The 14,679-nt window shown below is 42.9% G+C and overlaps 1 protein-coding gene across 1 annotated transcript in view; it reads left to right on the top strand.

The window, feature by feature from the left end:
- Positions 1-701: 701 nt before the first annotated feature.
- Positions 702-14,679, top strand: part of GOLPH3 (golgi phosphoprotein 3) — a 34,492-nt gene continuing 20,514 nt past the window's right edge. The window contains exon 1 of the mRNA XM_035563835.1: positions 702-1,330. Coding sequence (XP_035419728.1) covers positions 1,115-1,330 — 216 coding nt within the window. The 5' untranslated portion in view covers positions 702-1,114. The remainder of the gene's footprint in view (positions 1,331-14,679) is intronic.

The raw sequence follows: 14,679 nt of genomic DNA, 5'->3' as shown, positions 1-14,679 counted from the left end.
AGGCAGCTTTATTCTGCAACAAAATGTACTACCTCAGAATGAATACATGTGGGATTTGGCTTTAATAGTTTGAAGTTTTGGTGCAACACACCATCGCAGTGCTTGAATGGGGTAAAAAGGAGAGAAGTGCATGGGTACAGAAGTTGTGTTGCCTCCGTTTCTGGCTGAAGCAGTGGCATTGCTGGCAGCGAGGTGTTGGGCAGGCCCACAGGAGTGATCAAGCTTGACAAGGTGCCTTGGGGACAAAGGATTGCGTTTGTTCGGCTTGGAGTCCAGACTGCTATGAGGAAAATACAGCTTGAGCTCCATCGTTGTTTTTATATATAACGTTAATATATCAGATACACACACTGAGAGGGCTGTGGCAGCAACCGGGCAATGCCTGGCAGCTGTAAGTGAAAGAAAGCGGAGCGAGGGTGGTCAGTAGGACACTTTCCCTTTGTCTGGAGAGCCACGGCTCCCGAGGGGACACCGAGTCTGCCCTGCTATAACCGAGACACCCCCGGGGGCCCTGCTATAACCGAGACACCCCCGGGGGCTTCGTGTCCCCTTCAGGTCCCTGTCTGTGCCGGCGTCCGTGCCCGTGTCCCTTCCCCTCCGCCCCTCAGCCACCGTTAACCCCCCCCAAAACCCACACCCCCCGTCCACAGCCTCCCCTCCCGGGGACCGCCCCGGCCGCCCCTCAGGGCGGAGCGGAGCCGTGAGGGAGGCGGGGACAGCCCTGGCCCCACCACCGCCGCCGCCGCCGCCGCCGCCGCCGCCGCCCGCGGCCCTTTCCGGTGCCTCCCCCTGGCTGCTGCTGCCACATCCTCCGCTGACATCAGCCCGCGCCGCCATATTGCGCCAGGAGCCGCCTCCGCCAGCTCGGCCGCCGCAGGGGGGGGACCCCGGCCCCCGCCGCCTCCTCCTCCTCCTCCTCCTCCCCCGCCGCGGCCGAGCCCCGCTCCCCATGAGTCCGCCCGGCCGGCCGCAGCCGCGGTGCGGGTAGGGCCGAGGCGGGAGCGGCTCCCGCGCCTTCCTCCTCCTCCTCCTCCTCCTTCTCCTTCTCCTCTTCCTCCCCAGCGGTCGCCGAGCCCCCCTCTGTCTCTCTCCCCCCTCCCCGCTGCCTCCGGCCATGACTTCCCTCACCCAGCGCAGCTCCGGCCTGGTGCAGCGCCGCACCGAGGCTTCCCGCAGCGCCGCGGCCGCCGACAAGGAGCGGGGGGCCGGCGGCGGCCCCGAGGACGAAGGCCGCCGGGACGAGCCGGGGGACGACGAGAAGGGCGACTCCAAGGAAACGCGGCTCACCCTGATGGAGGAGGTGCTGCTCCTCGGCCTCAAGGACCGCGAGGTGAGGCGGCCCGTCGGGGGATGAGGGGGGCGCTGACCGGGGGCGTAGGGTGGGTTTGGGGCAGGGGATGTAAAGGAGAGGAGGCTCCGCGGGGACCCCACTGCGGCTTTTCTGTACTTAAAGGGGGGGGTTGTGAAAAAGATGGAGAGCGGCTCCTGGTCGATCAGGTAGTGACAGGACGAGGGAATGGTTTTAAAGTAAAAGAGGAGAGGTTTAGGGTAGAGCTCAGGAGGAAATTCTTCACTCGGAGAGTGGTGAGGCACTGGCACAGGCTGCCCAGAGGAGCTGTGGGTGCCCCATCCCTGTAAACGCTCAAGGCCAGGTTGGATGGGGCCCTGGGCAACCTGGTGTAGTGGGTGGCATTCCTGCCCGTGGCAGGGGTTTGGAATGAGATGATCTTTAAGGTCCCTTCCAACCCAAATCAGTCTGTGATTGTGATGTTGCTGGAGGATTTGTGTGCTGTTGCAAGCCAAGGGGTTTGGAGGAGGTGGGGAAGGCACCTTGGGGAGAGTTGCTCCCCCCCCCCCCCCCCCCCCCCCTTTGGATATGGGGCTGACAGAAGGGTTTTAAAGTTTGTAGCATCTCAGGCAAGGCTTGAAGGGAGAGTTTGGGGGTTGGATACCTTCAGGTGAAGGTCAAGACCTCTGGACAGCACAAGTGCTTGTCTTGGAGGCCTGGGTAGACCCGTGATGTTTATACTCCTCCAGTTTACCTGGGGGACTTGTCCACGTTGTGTCAGACACAGTTATATTGTACTTATGGGATAAGTAGAGCTATATTGTATTTATGGGATTGTACTTACGGGATACTTCAGGATGTGCAGCAACCCTTTCTTAAAAGACTTTTCAGACTGAGGCACGTGAAAAACGTCTTAAAATTCAAGGAGATACATGTGATAAATATGGGGTCCTGAATCGTAAGTGGGTCAAAATGAAACAGCATTACTGTATAATTGTGTTTTTGCTGAATTTATAGATTAATTGTTTGACATGGTACTGTGAATAGCAGAAGGTATATTTCTACTGGCACAGTGGTCAATTTTATATTGATTATCATTTGGAAGGGATAATCAATATAAAAAACATGCACACTGCAGAAAGTCAGTCCTATCAGGGGAAATAGTTTGATATGGTGTATGGTGAAGCATAATACCTGTTTATTTTAGATCTGAATTATAATATGAATTTCATTGAGTGACTTGTTTTAGTTGTTGTTGTTGTAAGTAAACTACTGAAGACAGCTCTTTGATTTGGGTGGAATTCTCTTGAAGTCATGCCTGTTCACGAGCATGGAGTAACGGGGGGGAAGCTGATAGGTTGTATGCTCTTTGACAGTGCATTGCATCTAAAATAGATTTGCTGGTTGATGACAGATTAAAGAGTAGTTTTCATGCTTAATGTTTGTTTTCTAATGTGTTTCTAATTTCTGTGTACATACCTGCTACAATAACATGACTTATTTCTCTCTGACTGCGTGCTTCAGGCCATATTCTTATAATCCCATTTTTTTCAGATGGACCTTGCCATGGCACCCTAATAAAGTCAGTAGATACTCGCAATGATGTGTGCTTCCACCTGTTGACTCTGAAGATGTGTCTATGCACATTTCTCTTCCAACTCACCTGAATAGTTACAGGGAAGTGGTAGGCATGCTGAGACAGGTTTCTGTCAGGATTGCCTACGAGGAATAGGTGATAGACCGGGTTTCCTTTCAGCCTCATTTTTTCATGAATCTGTGGTAAATCTGCTGAATTTGTGGGTACTGGGCTGTAAAGATTTCAAGTTAGGTAGTGTTCTGTCTGCCTACAAATATACAGTGTAAGTGTTCCTAGTATATGGAAGTTAGTAATTAACATTGGGCCTAAAAAAAATCCAGCTTTGCACTGGTGCACATCAAAATTATAAATCATCTGACTTTACGAAGAGCAGCAGGGGCACATGCTACAGATAATGTATTATTTCTTTGAATGGAAAAAAAGAACCGATTACAGTGATGTGGATATTCATGACTCCCTTAAGATTTTGCAGTGGAAACATCAGTCAAGAAGAATGGTGATATCTTCTCTAGGGTAGGGGGCTTATGTGTACAAACAGCATATACGGTTTCTCAGGTTTGTTAGACATGAATCACCAGGGTTTGTTTTGCTTTTCTGTCCCTTGTGTCCCTCTCTTTTATAGTAAGTAAAGGTCTTTGTCTTTTTTATTTTAAACTATAGGTTCGTTTTCAGAGATGATTTATTTTCTCTATTTTTGAATGATAAGTAAGCAAAAGAAACTTATGCAACTGGGAGTGCTTTTTATAAAGTTTTTACTTCTAATAGAATTGGTTCCCAATGACATTTATGTGAGCCTTTGTCATGACAGAAAGCAGAGAAAAAAGTAAAACAAGGTCTGTAAAGTGTAATTGTGAAACTACACAAAATATAAGGGAAAGACAAAAGCAGGTATGTGAGCTTAAAACTCAACTGAAAACCAGTAAATCTAAAGCTGACAACATCCTTCCTGTTCAACTGAACACTAAATTTATTATTTTATTCCAAAAGGATAAAATATTCAGCCACAAGGCTGAATTCGTGTAAGAGCATATTTCTCTGAAAATATTTTCTCTCTTGGAAAAGTCACTGATAACTGCATTGTTAACTTAGCTTTGAGGTTTTGGGGGGTAATTTTTTTTTCTAACATTAAACACTGGTGAATGTGGCATAATACAACGTAAATTGTGTACAGAACACCTTGCATGCAAGGCAATGCCATTTATAATTTGTATGGGTAGGTGGAAGAGCCTTTACTCTTAGGAGAGTATTACAGGAAGATTCAGGCAGCGATGGATAGATGATTTGTATGTTTCCAGGAGATTGTTAGATACTTACGTGAATCCTGCTTTCAGAACAGAGCAAGGCCTTTAACAGCCATAGTAGAACTCTTGAGTTGTTGCCCGGTTGTCGCTGCAGTATTGGTTGAGTGATGTGAATGTCCAGCTGCCCTAAAACAAACACAGCACGCCTCAGCCCATTCTTAATGCTTGCACACAATTAACTGCCTTCACTCATGCTTCCTGGGCATTGCCTTCCCCGCCACCACCACCCCCCCCCCCCCCCCCCCCCCCCCCCGGTTTGATTTATTAAGATGTAATTTATGGAGGGCTGTTCGCTCTTTTTTTTTTCCACCAGTGGTTCCTCTTTGTTTGTACCTTGTATGTATATTTAACTATTTCTGTATTCCAAAGTCAAGATAGGTTGCAAGGGATATATGCTGAAATGCCTGCGTAACATGACAAACGCGGTGTCCTTGGAGGAGCAGGTAATACACTAGAACAGGATGCATTACTGCAGTTCTAGAGGGAGCATCCTTGGGGAAATACTTGGAATCCCTTCAGAGATAAGACTGGGAATGGGAATCATGCCCATCCATTTAGAGCAGAGCCATAGCCTGTTGCTATAGGAATAAAAAATACTCACTGAAATAAAACACTTTGCTGTATTAAGTTAAAAATAGTTTTGTGGTGGGGTGGGTTAAAGCTGCAGTGAAAGGGAGGCTATTATGTAGAACTCCTGAAGCATCTGAGGTCACCGCTGCCAAAAGAATGGAGTAATAAATAGTGACAGTTAGCTGATTTGAAAATGACAGCTCGGAGATGAGTGTAGGCCAGTTTGTTCCTTATGGCTCTTCTGGACATCTTGTGACTCTGTCCCATAGAAAACTGACAGGCTGAAAGGTGGCTGTGCTCTGTGACCGTCTCCCCGTTTCACTTGTGTGTGTGTGTGCATACATGTATTCTTTTTCTTCTTTCCTTTTTGGAGTTTTCTCTCTGTAGTAGCTGGGAATCTGTTCAAATGCAGCAACGCTCACAGCTGCTCCTGTACACAATGTGCCACAGCGAAACAAATTGATCTAGCTGTAGAGACATGGCACCTACTTCTGTAGACCAGATAATTGTGCTCAGTAAGTAAAAATACTTACTTCAACTATTTCCTTATTAGAAAAGAAAGAAAACTCAAATAAAGTATGCTGAAATAATAGTCCCGCAGTGCTGCAACAGTGAATATTTCTGGATTTATTTATTCTTTAAGGAAGCCAAAACACTGTGGGTGAAGTGATGTTCAGTACAGAGGTTCTCTTGGATCTTTGCTACTCACGTTAGTTCGTGTATTGCTGAAAAGTTGGTGTTACAGTAGTCTTACAGCATAGCTTTCTGTCCAGATAGTTCATGAGAAGGTTTCTAGATTGTATTTTCATTGTATTAAGCAAACTATTAGGGAGGTGTTTTGCTTATTTCAAATGCGGTGTTTTGTGTTGGTCGGATTAGTGCTAAAATGAAATTTATTCTTTATTTTTCTTACAAATCTGAGCAGCTGGCTTTTTTTTTTACTGAAATTTGTGTTTTAATCCTAAAGATATTCTTTTTGAAAAATGAGAAGAATTTTAAAAACATCTGAAATATGGGTGGCATTTTCTATAGTCTTAAAATTTGTATTTGTGGAATTCATATCCTGATGCAGAAGTGGTGTTTTTTTTCTTTTTTTTTTTTTTTCCTCCTGTGTAACAAGTAATCAAGTTCTGGAAAGTCTTGTTGGTATCTCTAGTTTTTCTGCTTGTATGTGTTTGTTTGTTTTCAGTTGTTCCTTCCTGTTTAATAAAAGGCTTCAGCAGCAGCCAGAATATCAACTCGAGCTCCCAGGTTTTGCTGAAAAAATTCTGGTACAAATGAGTGAAACATGAGGAGGCGTCTGTCGGGAATTCACATCACAGTTGAAGAATGATGTATGAATGTTGAAACCTTGACAAAGACGTCCTTTTTCTCAAATGTTCAAGGCCTAATAACAACAAAGTGTGTAATGTCTGTTATGAAAAATTCTTTTTCGTGATTGCCTACCTCTCTGGTCTTTTTTGTTTTCATGACCATAGATCAGGCAATAGAAGAGATGAGGCATGGGAGGAGGAGTGCCCAAATTCTGAGCACTACAAGATGCAGTGAAGTGCCTCTTCACCGGGCTTCTCAGTAAATCCTGCTGCTTTGGGGCTCTTGGGCGGACATGCTCATCTGGAAGCAGCATTACAGTTACAAGTTGACTTTATGTATTAAAATGGTGTTTATTTTTCATGTTTTTTCATGCAGCCAGCATGGTTACCCCTGCTCTTCTAGCATGGATAATTTGTAATCTATATGACTTATTCACGAGTATCTTCAACTGTAGTGTAGTGCCTTCTTTAATATCAAGCTGGCGACCTTATCGCACTCTACAGGTACCTTAAAGGAGGCTGTAGCGAGGTGGGGGTTGGTTTATTCTCCCACGTGCCTGGTGACGTGCCTGAGGTTTAGGTTGGATATTAGGAAGAACTTCTTTACTGGAAGGGTTGTTAGGCATTGGAATGGGCTGCCCAGGGGAGTGGTTGAGTCACCATCCCTGGAGGTCTTTAAAAGACGTTTAGATGTAGAGCTCAGTGATATGGTTTAGTGGAGGACTTGTTAGTGTTAGGTCAGAGGTTGGACTCGGTGATCTTGGAGGTCTCTTCCAACCTAGGTGGTTCTGTGATTCTGTAATGCCAGACAAAAATTTGTCAGAGCCTATTGAGACACTTCTCAATTTTTTAAGTGCCCTTAAAAAGCAAGGCTGTAACTCTTCTTCCTCTCCTACAGCAAGCTAATTTTTTGTAAATTTTGTGTGAAGTACACCTGAGAAAGTATGGCTGGTTAATCATGGAACTGAAAAATTAATGTTTTCCATTAAAGAAAAAGTGGTATTCAGCTGTTTTTTCATGCTAAAGTAGTTCAGGCACTGCTGCACTTAGAAGCTACATGCAGGGGGCCGCCTTTGCAAGGCTAAATTGACCAGCCAAAGTGTTGCAGACAGTAAAAATAATTAAGAATGACTTTTCTACTCAGAGCAAATGACTGCTGCACATGTTCACTTGTGTTTGTGGAGAGAGGAAAATCATCTCCAGTAGTGGTGTTTGTCAGTTTCCTCTGGATGGACAACATTCTCAGGCTGTCTTGTCAGAACTTTTGGTAAAGAAAGGAAAAAAAGTTAGCCTACAATGTGCCACTGCTGACTGTTTTTCACAGCTAACCTGCTTATAAAACATGAATTTCAGTAATTTTTCTTTCCTTTCAGAAATAAATATTCATAATACGTTATTTCTGAAATCTTTCTGCAGTAAAATTGTGAATAAAATAATACACAGCTGTTTACTTCCTCTGAATTGCACTGTATATCAGCCTGGATGAGTAGGAGCACACAGATGTGATATTATGATTAACCCATATTATGCATAAGTAAGTTATGCCCACCACCCCCATATCCTAAACTAAACTACTGTATTTCAGCCTTTTTTTTGTTTGTGGTGGACCTTTAAAAGGATGAATGGTATGCCTTGTGAGCTAGGCCTTTGTAATTACAAATGCAATGAACATTTGCAGGTCCTTTGCTGTTTGTGGATGTTGTATGATATATTTCTCACACTAGGAAATCAGGCTAGTGGGCTTCTTTGTGTATCTTTCTGTTGCTAATTTTCTTTTAAGCATGTGTAAGCTGCTTATTGCTATGTACTTTCTAATCATCTTCCTTTATGGTCTTACTGGGTAGCACCATTTGGTTCAATATAGTCCTTAACTGACAGGCTATCTGTCTTGGGTACGCAGGCTAGTGTTGTACCCTGGGTTTTCTGTCCAGCAAATGATTCACAGGACATCACACTAACAGTTTTCGCTTTTGTAGATGCCTGACTTTACGCTGGCACTTCCATGTCTGTAAGTCTGTTACCACGAGTGGAGCATGCCTTTGGTATTAAGTTTCAGCACACGTTCTGCATAGTGGAGAAGGCAGGTATTACATTCATTGGTTAGGCTGAGGTAAATGCCAGGTAGATGTTTCATCTATGCTAGTCTCTTAAATGCTAATTACAACTGCTTTGCCCATGTAGGATATTTAAATGTGCCTTCTGCTTTAGCAGCATCTGCAGACTGTGTGCGGGGCTTTCAATTTGCCGGTGGTACATCTTAAGCGCTAAATGGAATAACGTGTTCCTTTTAATGCAAGAACAGTGCAATGAGTGGAATTTCTTATCTCACAGTGAAAATTTGTGATGTGGCACTGTTATGAGATGGTCTGTTTCTTGCGAATTTTTTGCACCTGGGCAAGTGAAATAGAGTGGTTCTGAAAAGAAAGGACAAGCTGAAAGGAAACTGGGGGAGTTCAGACAAGAGAGGGGAACCCCTATAGGTTATGTACACTTTTTTTTGGACACCCAAAACATTACTCTGGATGTACATACTCATTGATGACTGATAATTAAAGAGCGCTACAATCCCTCAAAATGAAATACTGCACAGCTCCCCAGTTTGAAATAACCCCCTGCTTTACTTAGAGTTTAAGTTGTGTTAAATGTGGGAGAAAAAAGTTTATTTTTTTAGTAAAAAAAAGGGATAGCTGTTGTATTTGGGGACAGATACAGTATATTTACAAACTGAGAGGAGGGCGTTTTAGTTGTAATATTGCCTAGTCAATAGACAGTTGGGCCAGTTCTCTTCAGTATCTTCATCGACAATCTGGACAAGGAGATCAAGTGCACCCTCAGTGAGTTTGCAGATGACACCAAGTTGGGCACAAGTGTTGATCTGCTGGAGGGCAGGAGGGCTCTGCAGAGGGATCTGGGTGGGCTGGACCCATGGGCTGAGGCCAAGTGTATGAGGTTCAACAAAGCTCAGTGCCAGGTCCTGCACTTGGGGGAAAACAACCCCATGCAGTGCTACAGGCTGGGGTAAGAATGGCTGGAAAGCTGCCTGGTGAAAGGGACCTGGTTGTGTTGGTCAATTGCCAGCCGAATATGAGCATTCAGTGTGCTCAGCTGGCCAAGAAGGCCAACAGCATCCTGGCTAGTATCCGGAATAGTGTAGCCAGCTGGACCAGGGAGGTGATCGTCCCCCTGTACTCAGCTCTGGTGAGGCTGCACCTCGAGTGCTGCACCCAGCTCTGGGGCCCCAGCACAAGGAGGACACGGAGCTGTTGGAGCAGATCCAGAGGCCACGAGGATGCTCAGAGGGCTGGAGCACCTCTGCTGTGGGGACAGGCTGAGGGGGCTTTGGGTGTTCAGCCTGGAGGAGAGAAGGCTCCGGGGAGACCTTACAGCAGCCTGCCAGTGCCTGAAGGGGGGTGCAGGACAGCTGGGGAGGGACTCTGTGTCAGGGGGTGGGGTGATAGGACAAGGGGGAATGGCTTTAAACTAAAAGATGGTAGGTCTAGATTAGATGTTAGGAGGAAGTTCTTCACTCAGAGGGCAGTGAGACGCTGGCACAGGCTGCCCAGAGAAGCTGTGGCTGCCCCATCCCTGGATGTTCTCAAAGCCAGGCTGGATGGGGCTTTGGGCAGCCTGGGCTGCTGGGAGGGGTCCCTGCCCATGGCAGGGGCGTGGAATTAGTTGGTTGTTAAGGTTGCTTCCAACCTAAACCATTCTGTGACAGTTGGTCAGAGTCAGTTAAATCTTCTCCTTTTACTTTGCCAGTATTAGGCCTGCTTTCTCTGCCTTAGAAGGAGTTAGCAGATTTGCTGTTTTCTTCTTCTATTTAAGAGAAGTGTTCTGAGTCTGGCTGGGTTGGAGTTAATTTTCTTTGTAGCAGCCAGTTCAGTACTGTTTTTGATTTGTGACCAAAACAGTGCTGATAACACACCTGTGTTTGAGCTGTTGCTGAACAGTTCGGGCTCAGCATCAAGTCTTTCCCTGTTTGCCCCTCTGCTCTCCCCAGCGATGAGGCTGGGCCTGTGCCAGAAGCTTGGAGGGGACACAGCAGGGACAGCTGACCCTAGCTGAACACAGGGATATTCCATACCATATGGCATTGTGATCAGCAGAAAATTTTTTTTTTTGGTACGTAGTCATTGCTTGGAGGTTGGGTGGGCACCAGTCTTAACTGTGGGAGGTGGTGAGCCACTGCTTTTGCATCATTTTTTTTGTCTTCTTCCTTTGTTCTTCTTTTCCTTTGTTTATTAAACGGCTTTTATCTCACACACAAGTGTTCTGTTTGTTTTTTCTTTTGCCCTTCCTAATCCTACTGATAGGGGAGAGAGAGAGGGAGCAATTATGTGGGGCTTAGTTGCCAGCCAGGGCCAGCCGCAGGGAGGCACTAAACGTGTGCAAGTTGCCTGTTGTAAGCTCCTGCTTGTTATACTTTTATCTGGGCAGGACGTGAGTTCTTTTTTCTTTTCCTGCCATGTTTGCTTACTGCTGTTTGAAGACTTCTTTTGAGTGAAGTATCTGATGTGGAGGATCTGAGCACCAGTTCTAAATAAACACTTCTTTCAAATGCATGCCAGATTTTATGCTCAGTGACAATAGCTGGTATTGTAGGAAATAATTTTCAGGCTATGGAACAAATAAACTGCAACTTTATTTTACACAGAGTATGGGGAATATAGGTTGGACCCTGATGGAAGGTTGTGGCTTTTAAGTAATTCTCTCCATGTGCATACACCTAATCGTGCTGAAAGTTAGGATTGTAAGTTTCTTTTAATTCCTAAAGGAACAATCAGACTTCCAAGTTGTGTGTGGGTGAATTGCCTCCTCTTCAGCAGAGTTGCATTTTTTTGTCTTCCTTTCAGTGAAGAGATGTCTGTGTACGTACATAAAAAGCTGTGTGGTAGCATTTGGCTTGAGTGTTTTCAGTAGTTGACAGCAGTTGCTGTTTGTTACTTATTCTTAAACACAGTGTCAGGCTGATCAAATACGACAAGTTTCTTGTCAACAATATTGGATTCTTGAATATGCATGCTTGCTTTCCAAAAGTATTTCTAGTGTTTGGCTATCAGAACGCTTCAGAGACTTTTCTTGCTAGCTTACCTTCTGTTTATAACTAGACTGCAATTTATGTTCCAGTAAAATGGCTAATGATTTAAATTGCATCAGAAGTTGAAAAACAGGGACTGCAGTCTGACATCAAATCTTCAGGTTGAGGTATTTCAATAAAAAATGCTTCTGAACTCAGGCTTGCTTTTCTTTCTTAAACCAGAGATTAATTTTTAAAGGTTCTGTAGGTCAAAGTGCATCATTAGATGTTCCTGCAACCACCTTGGCTGAGAAGGTGATGACTTGCTTGAAAGATAAGATATGCAGTGAAGAGCTAGCTAGGTATAGATTGGCATAGAATCTTAGTCCGGTTTGCAGAGAATGAGGAGGAATCTGGTTTATTTTAATTGCAAAAGTGCAGACTTGAAGTTAGAATATTTTTCCTTTGACCCACGGGAAAATCTACAGTTTTCCTTTAGAGATGTGTATTTCTTGAATATTTTGAATACTCACAAATTCTGGACATGTTTTTGTCTATTACTACTACGTACTGTTTATTACTATATTTGCGGGGTGACTGGTAAGAGTGATGAATGTCTCTTCTACATTGTTTTGTTTTCAGAAGAACATCTATATAGTTTTTTTCCAGTTATGTAGATAGACAGAATTGTTACTTTTGCTGAGACTGAAATCTCTATGTACCCATTTAAGGGCTACCTGAGAAACGGCAATTCCAGTTTTGGTTACAAGCCATATAATATATACAGAGCAGCCCTCTCTGAATACAGTTCTGTCAGGTGAAGCTCTATCTTGTATCTTTCACCAAAGAAGTTGGTCCAGAGAAACAGTTAAAATTGCAGTCTGGCTGACAGTAGGTGTGAGAACAATTCTGTTTAAAGAAAAAAAAAAAGTAAGTTTGGTCTTTTTATAATTTTCTAGATGATAATAATAAACTTTATTGAAGCTTATTGCTGTCAAAAACCAAAAAAATTTTTTTGCGTTTCAGGGAAGCTTTTTCTCATGTTTAGATTCTAACACAAACTTTGAGCATGTTCTCAGCTAACTGTGTTCTTGTATTCCTGAGCAGTCTTCTGTTAATCCTCTTTTAGGAGTGGATTGATAAACAATGAAAAGAGACAAGGCAAGCTATTACTGAAGAGCTCTTTAAGCAAGACCCTAACCTTGCACATTATCTTTTTAGACAAGCATGAATAGGTTGGGGTAAGACCACGCAGTTCCTTGCCAAAGGAAATCGATTTAGGACTTGCTAGAGAATTCTGCCACAGAAACTCAATTTGGTTTTGTGTTTTAATGCATGTGGCATTGTGTGCTACTGTAGTGTCATGGAGTATCAGATTTTCTTAGAGGTAAAAAAAATCTATAGCTGTTAGACTTAAAGATTAATCGAGGAGCTTTGAATGTGTATTAGAAAGTAACAGAATCTCTAGGTCATTAAACCACATGCAGATAATAATAAATAAAATTAATAAAAGTAAAATAAACATCTGCTTTTCTCTTCGTTGTTAGCTGCAGCTTCTGTGCTGTGGTTAAGCTCATCTTCAGGTAGATTAAATTACAATAACCTGCAGTGGAAAGAAAAGAACGTATCTTTTTATCCTCTGAGGGTGAAAATGGATTAATGTGTATAATAGAAAAAAATACCTGTGGTGGGGTCAGCCTAACATTACCTTGATGGTTCAAACAATTCTAGACATGCCAGCCTGCGTTCAACTAATGTTGCAGTGAAGCTTTTCCTTTTCTCTTCTTCCATCATTGTTTTCTGTTGTTTGTGTTTCCTCCCAGCTCATTATGAACATGTTTATGCTGATGAAGGAAGTTCTGACTGGTTCTCTCTGGAGTTCAAGGTCCTTTGTATGTTCACAGGTTACTTGAATAGCTGCCTAAGAGCATGTAGAAGTCCACGTAAAGACTTAGTTGAGGAGAAACAGGTGCTGGCTGGCTGCACAAGAGGAGTTGAGCAGAACCAGTGCAGAATTGCCCATTATATTCGTGTTATGTCTTCTGTGCCCACAGTGAGCTATCAGCAGTTTGAAGCTTATTAGATTTTTGCAGAGCAAAATTCTGTATGCATCATCTGTTTCCTGTCTGATAAAACTAAATTTCCAGTTTTCCAGGTTTTCAAGAATTAAATTATTTTAGTGGCCTATAGGAAACATACAGAAGAGGTATTTGAAATACTTGTTAAAATATTTAAATGTAATTAGCAGATTAGATAAATTTATAGTTTAACACAGTAATTAAATTTGAAAGGCACCGTGTATTATCCAATATGTCAACCAGTATTACATCAAATTAAGTATTTGTGCAGATTGGAGAAATAAGCAGCATTTTTTTGCAGTGCTTTGAAAGTCTAACAACTTTAGTAACTTCTGTACATGCTTTTCTGGTATTTCTGTATTGAGATGTGTGATTGCCAGCTACTCCTACTGACATGGCAGTGGGTGTTACCTGAAGTTGTGCCACCCAGCCATGTTACATAGACCACAGTTTGAGAAATGTTGATCTGAGGGATTCAAATGATAAGAATGAATACGCAGTTATTTGTCCAAGTAGTGACAAGCTTTTCCTACATGTAACTGAGAACTTGGAAAAATTTGTGGTTTTTGTGTTTTGTGTTCATTTTTACAAAACTTGTTTACTTATTTTTATGTTGAAAAGCTTCTTGCAATGATATTCTGGAAGAATAAACTTAAATCATCTTTTTTTTTTTTAAGTGTTTGTTATTCTAATATAAGAATTTCCTGCTCTGAAAAAGGATATGGTTGAACTTTTTAGGGTTAACTGGAAAGCTCAAGTACAAGATTTGTTGGACAAATACTTTATAAATATGCTTAATGTTAAATTAAGCATACACTGCATCAATCTTGCTGATTTCCACCCGAGATTCAGAAGCTGTATTTGTTCTTCTTTGTAGAACGATGGTGTTTCTAAATAAAACACCAGCTTCCAAGGGGATTTCTTATCTAAAGACTCTGTAAGCATTCTACAGTAACTCAGTTATTGGCTTTGATCTGCATGAGATTTTTACTTAAAGTTGCATTATCTCAAAGAGTAGATTTACTTACCTGCAACAATACCAGGCAATATTTTTTTCTTTTTAATCAGTGATTTTACTTTCAGCTAAAAGGATAGGAACAACAGAATTGTAAAGAATTCTCTGGATTTGAGGTTCACTTACTGTTCTTTGTCCTCTCCTGCCCCTGTCTCTTGGGATCTCCGTTTAGTTGTATGACTTGACCTTAATATACAAGAAGATGTAGCCTGTTTCTTGAAGAAGAATGTTGATAACAGGTACACTTGGAATTCATAAAATGAACTTTTTGGGTCGATGTGAAGGAGTGAAATTTTATGTTAAAGCATAATTTGTAATAAAGGATAATGTAAGCATCTGGTTTATGTATACATACTGCTTGTATTTTGTATTTTACCTCTTTGGATTTGAGAACAGCTTTAAGGTGATGTTGACACTCGTGAGGTGATTGCAGCTGCTTTCAAAAATTCAAAATATTAATAATCTCGGAGACTACATAAAGGGAGCAGTACATTAAGATG

This window comes from Cygnus atratus, chromosome Z (genome assembly GCF_013377495.2).
Source record: "Cygnus atratus isolate AKBS03 ecotype Queensland, Australia chromosome Z, CAtr_DNAZoo_HiC_assembly, whole genome shotgun sequence".
Classification (NCBI taxonomy): Eukaryota; Metazoa; Chordata; class Aves; order Anseriformes; family Anatidae; genus Cygnus; species Cygnus atratus.
This window is presented reverse-complemented; position numbering and strand designations above follow the sequence as displayed.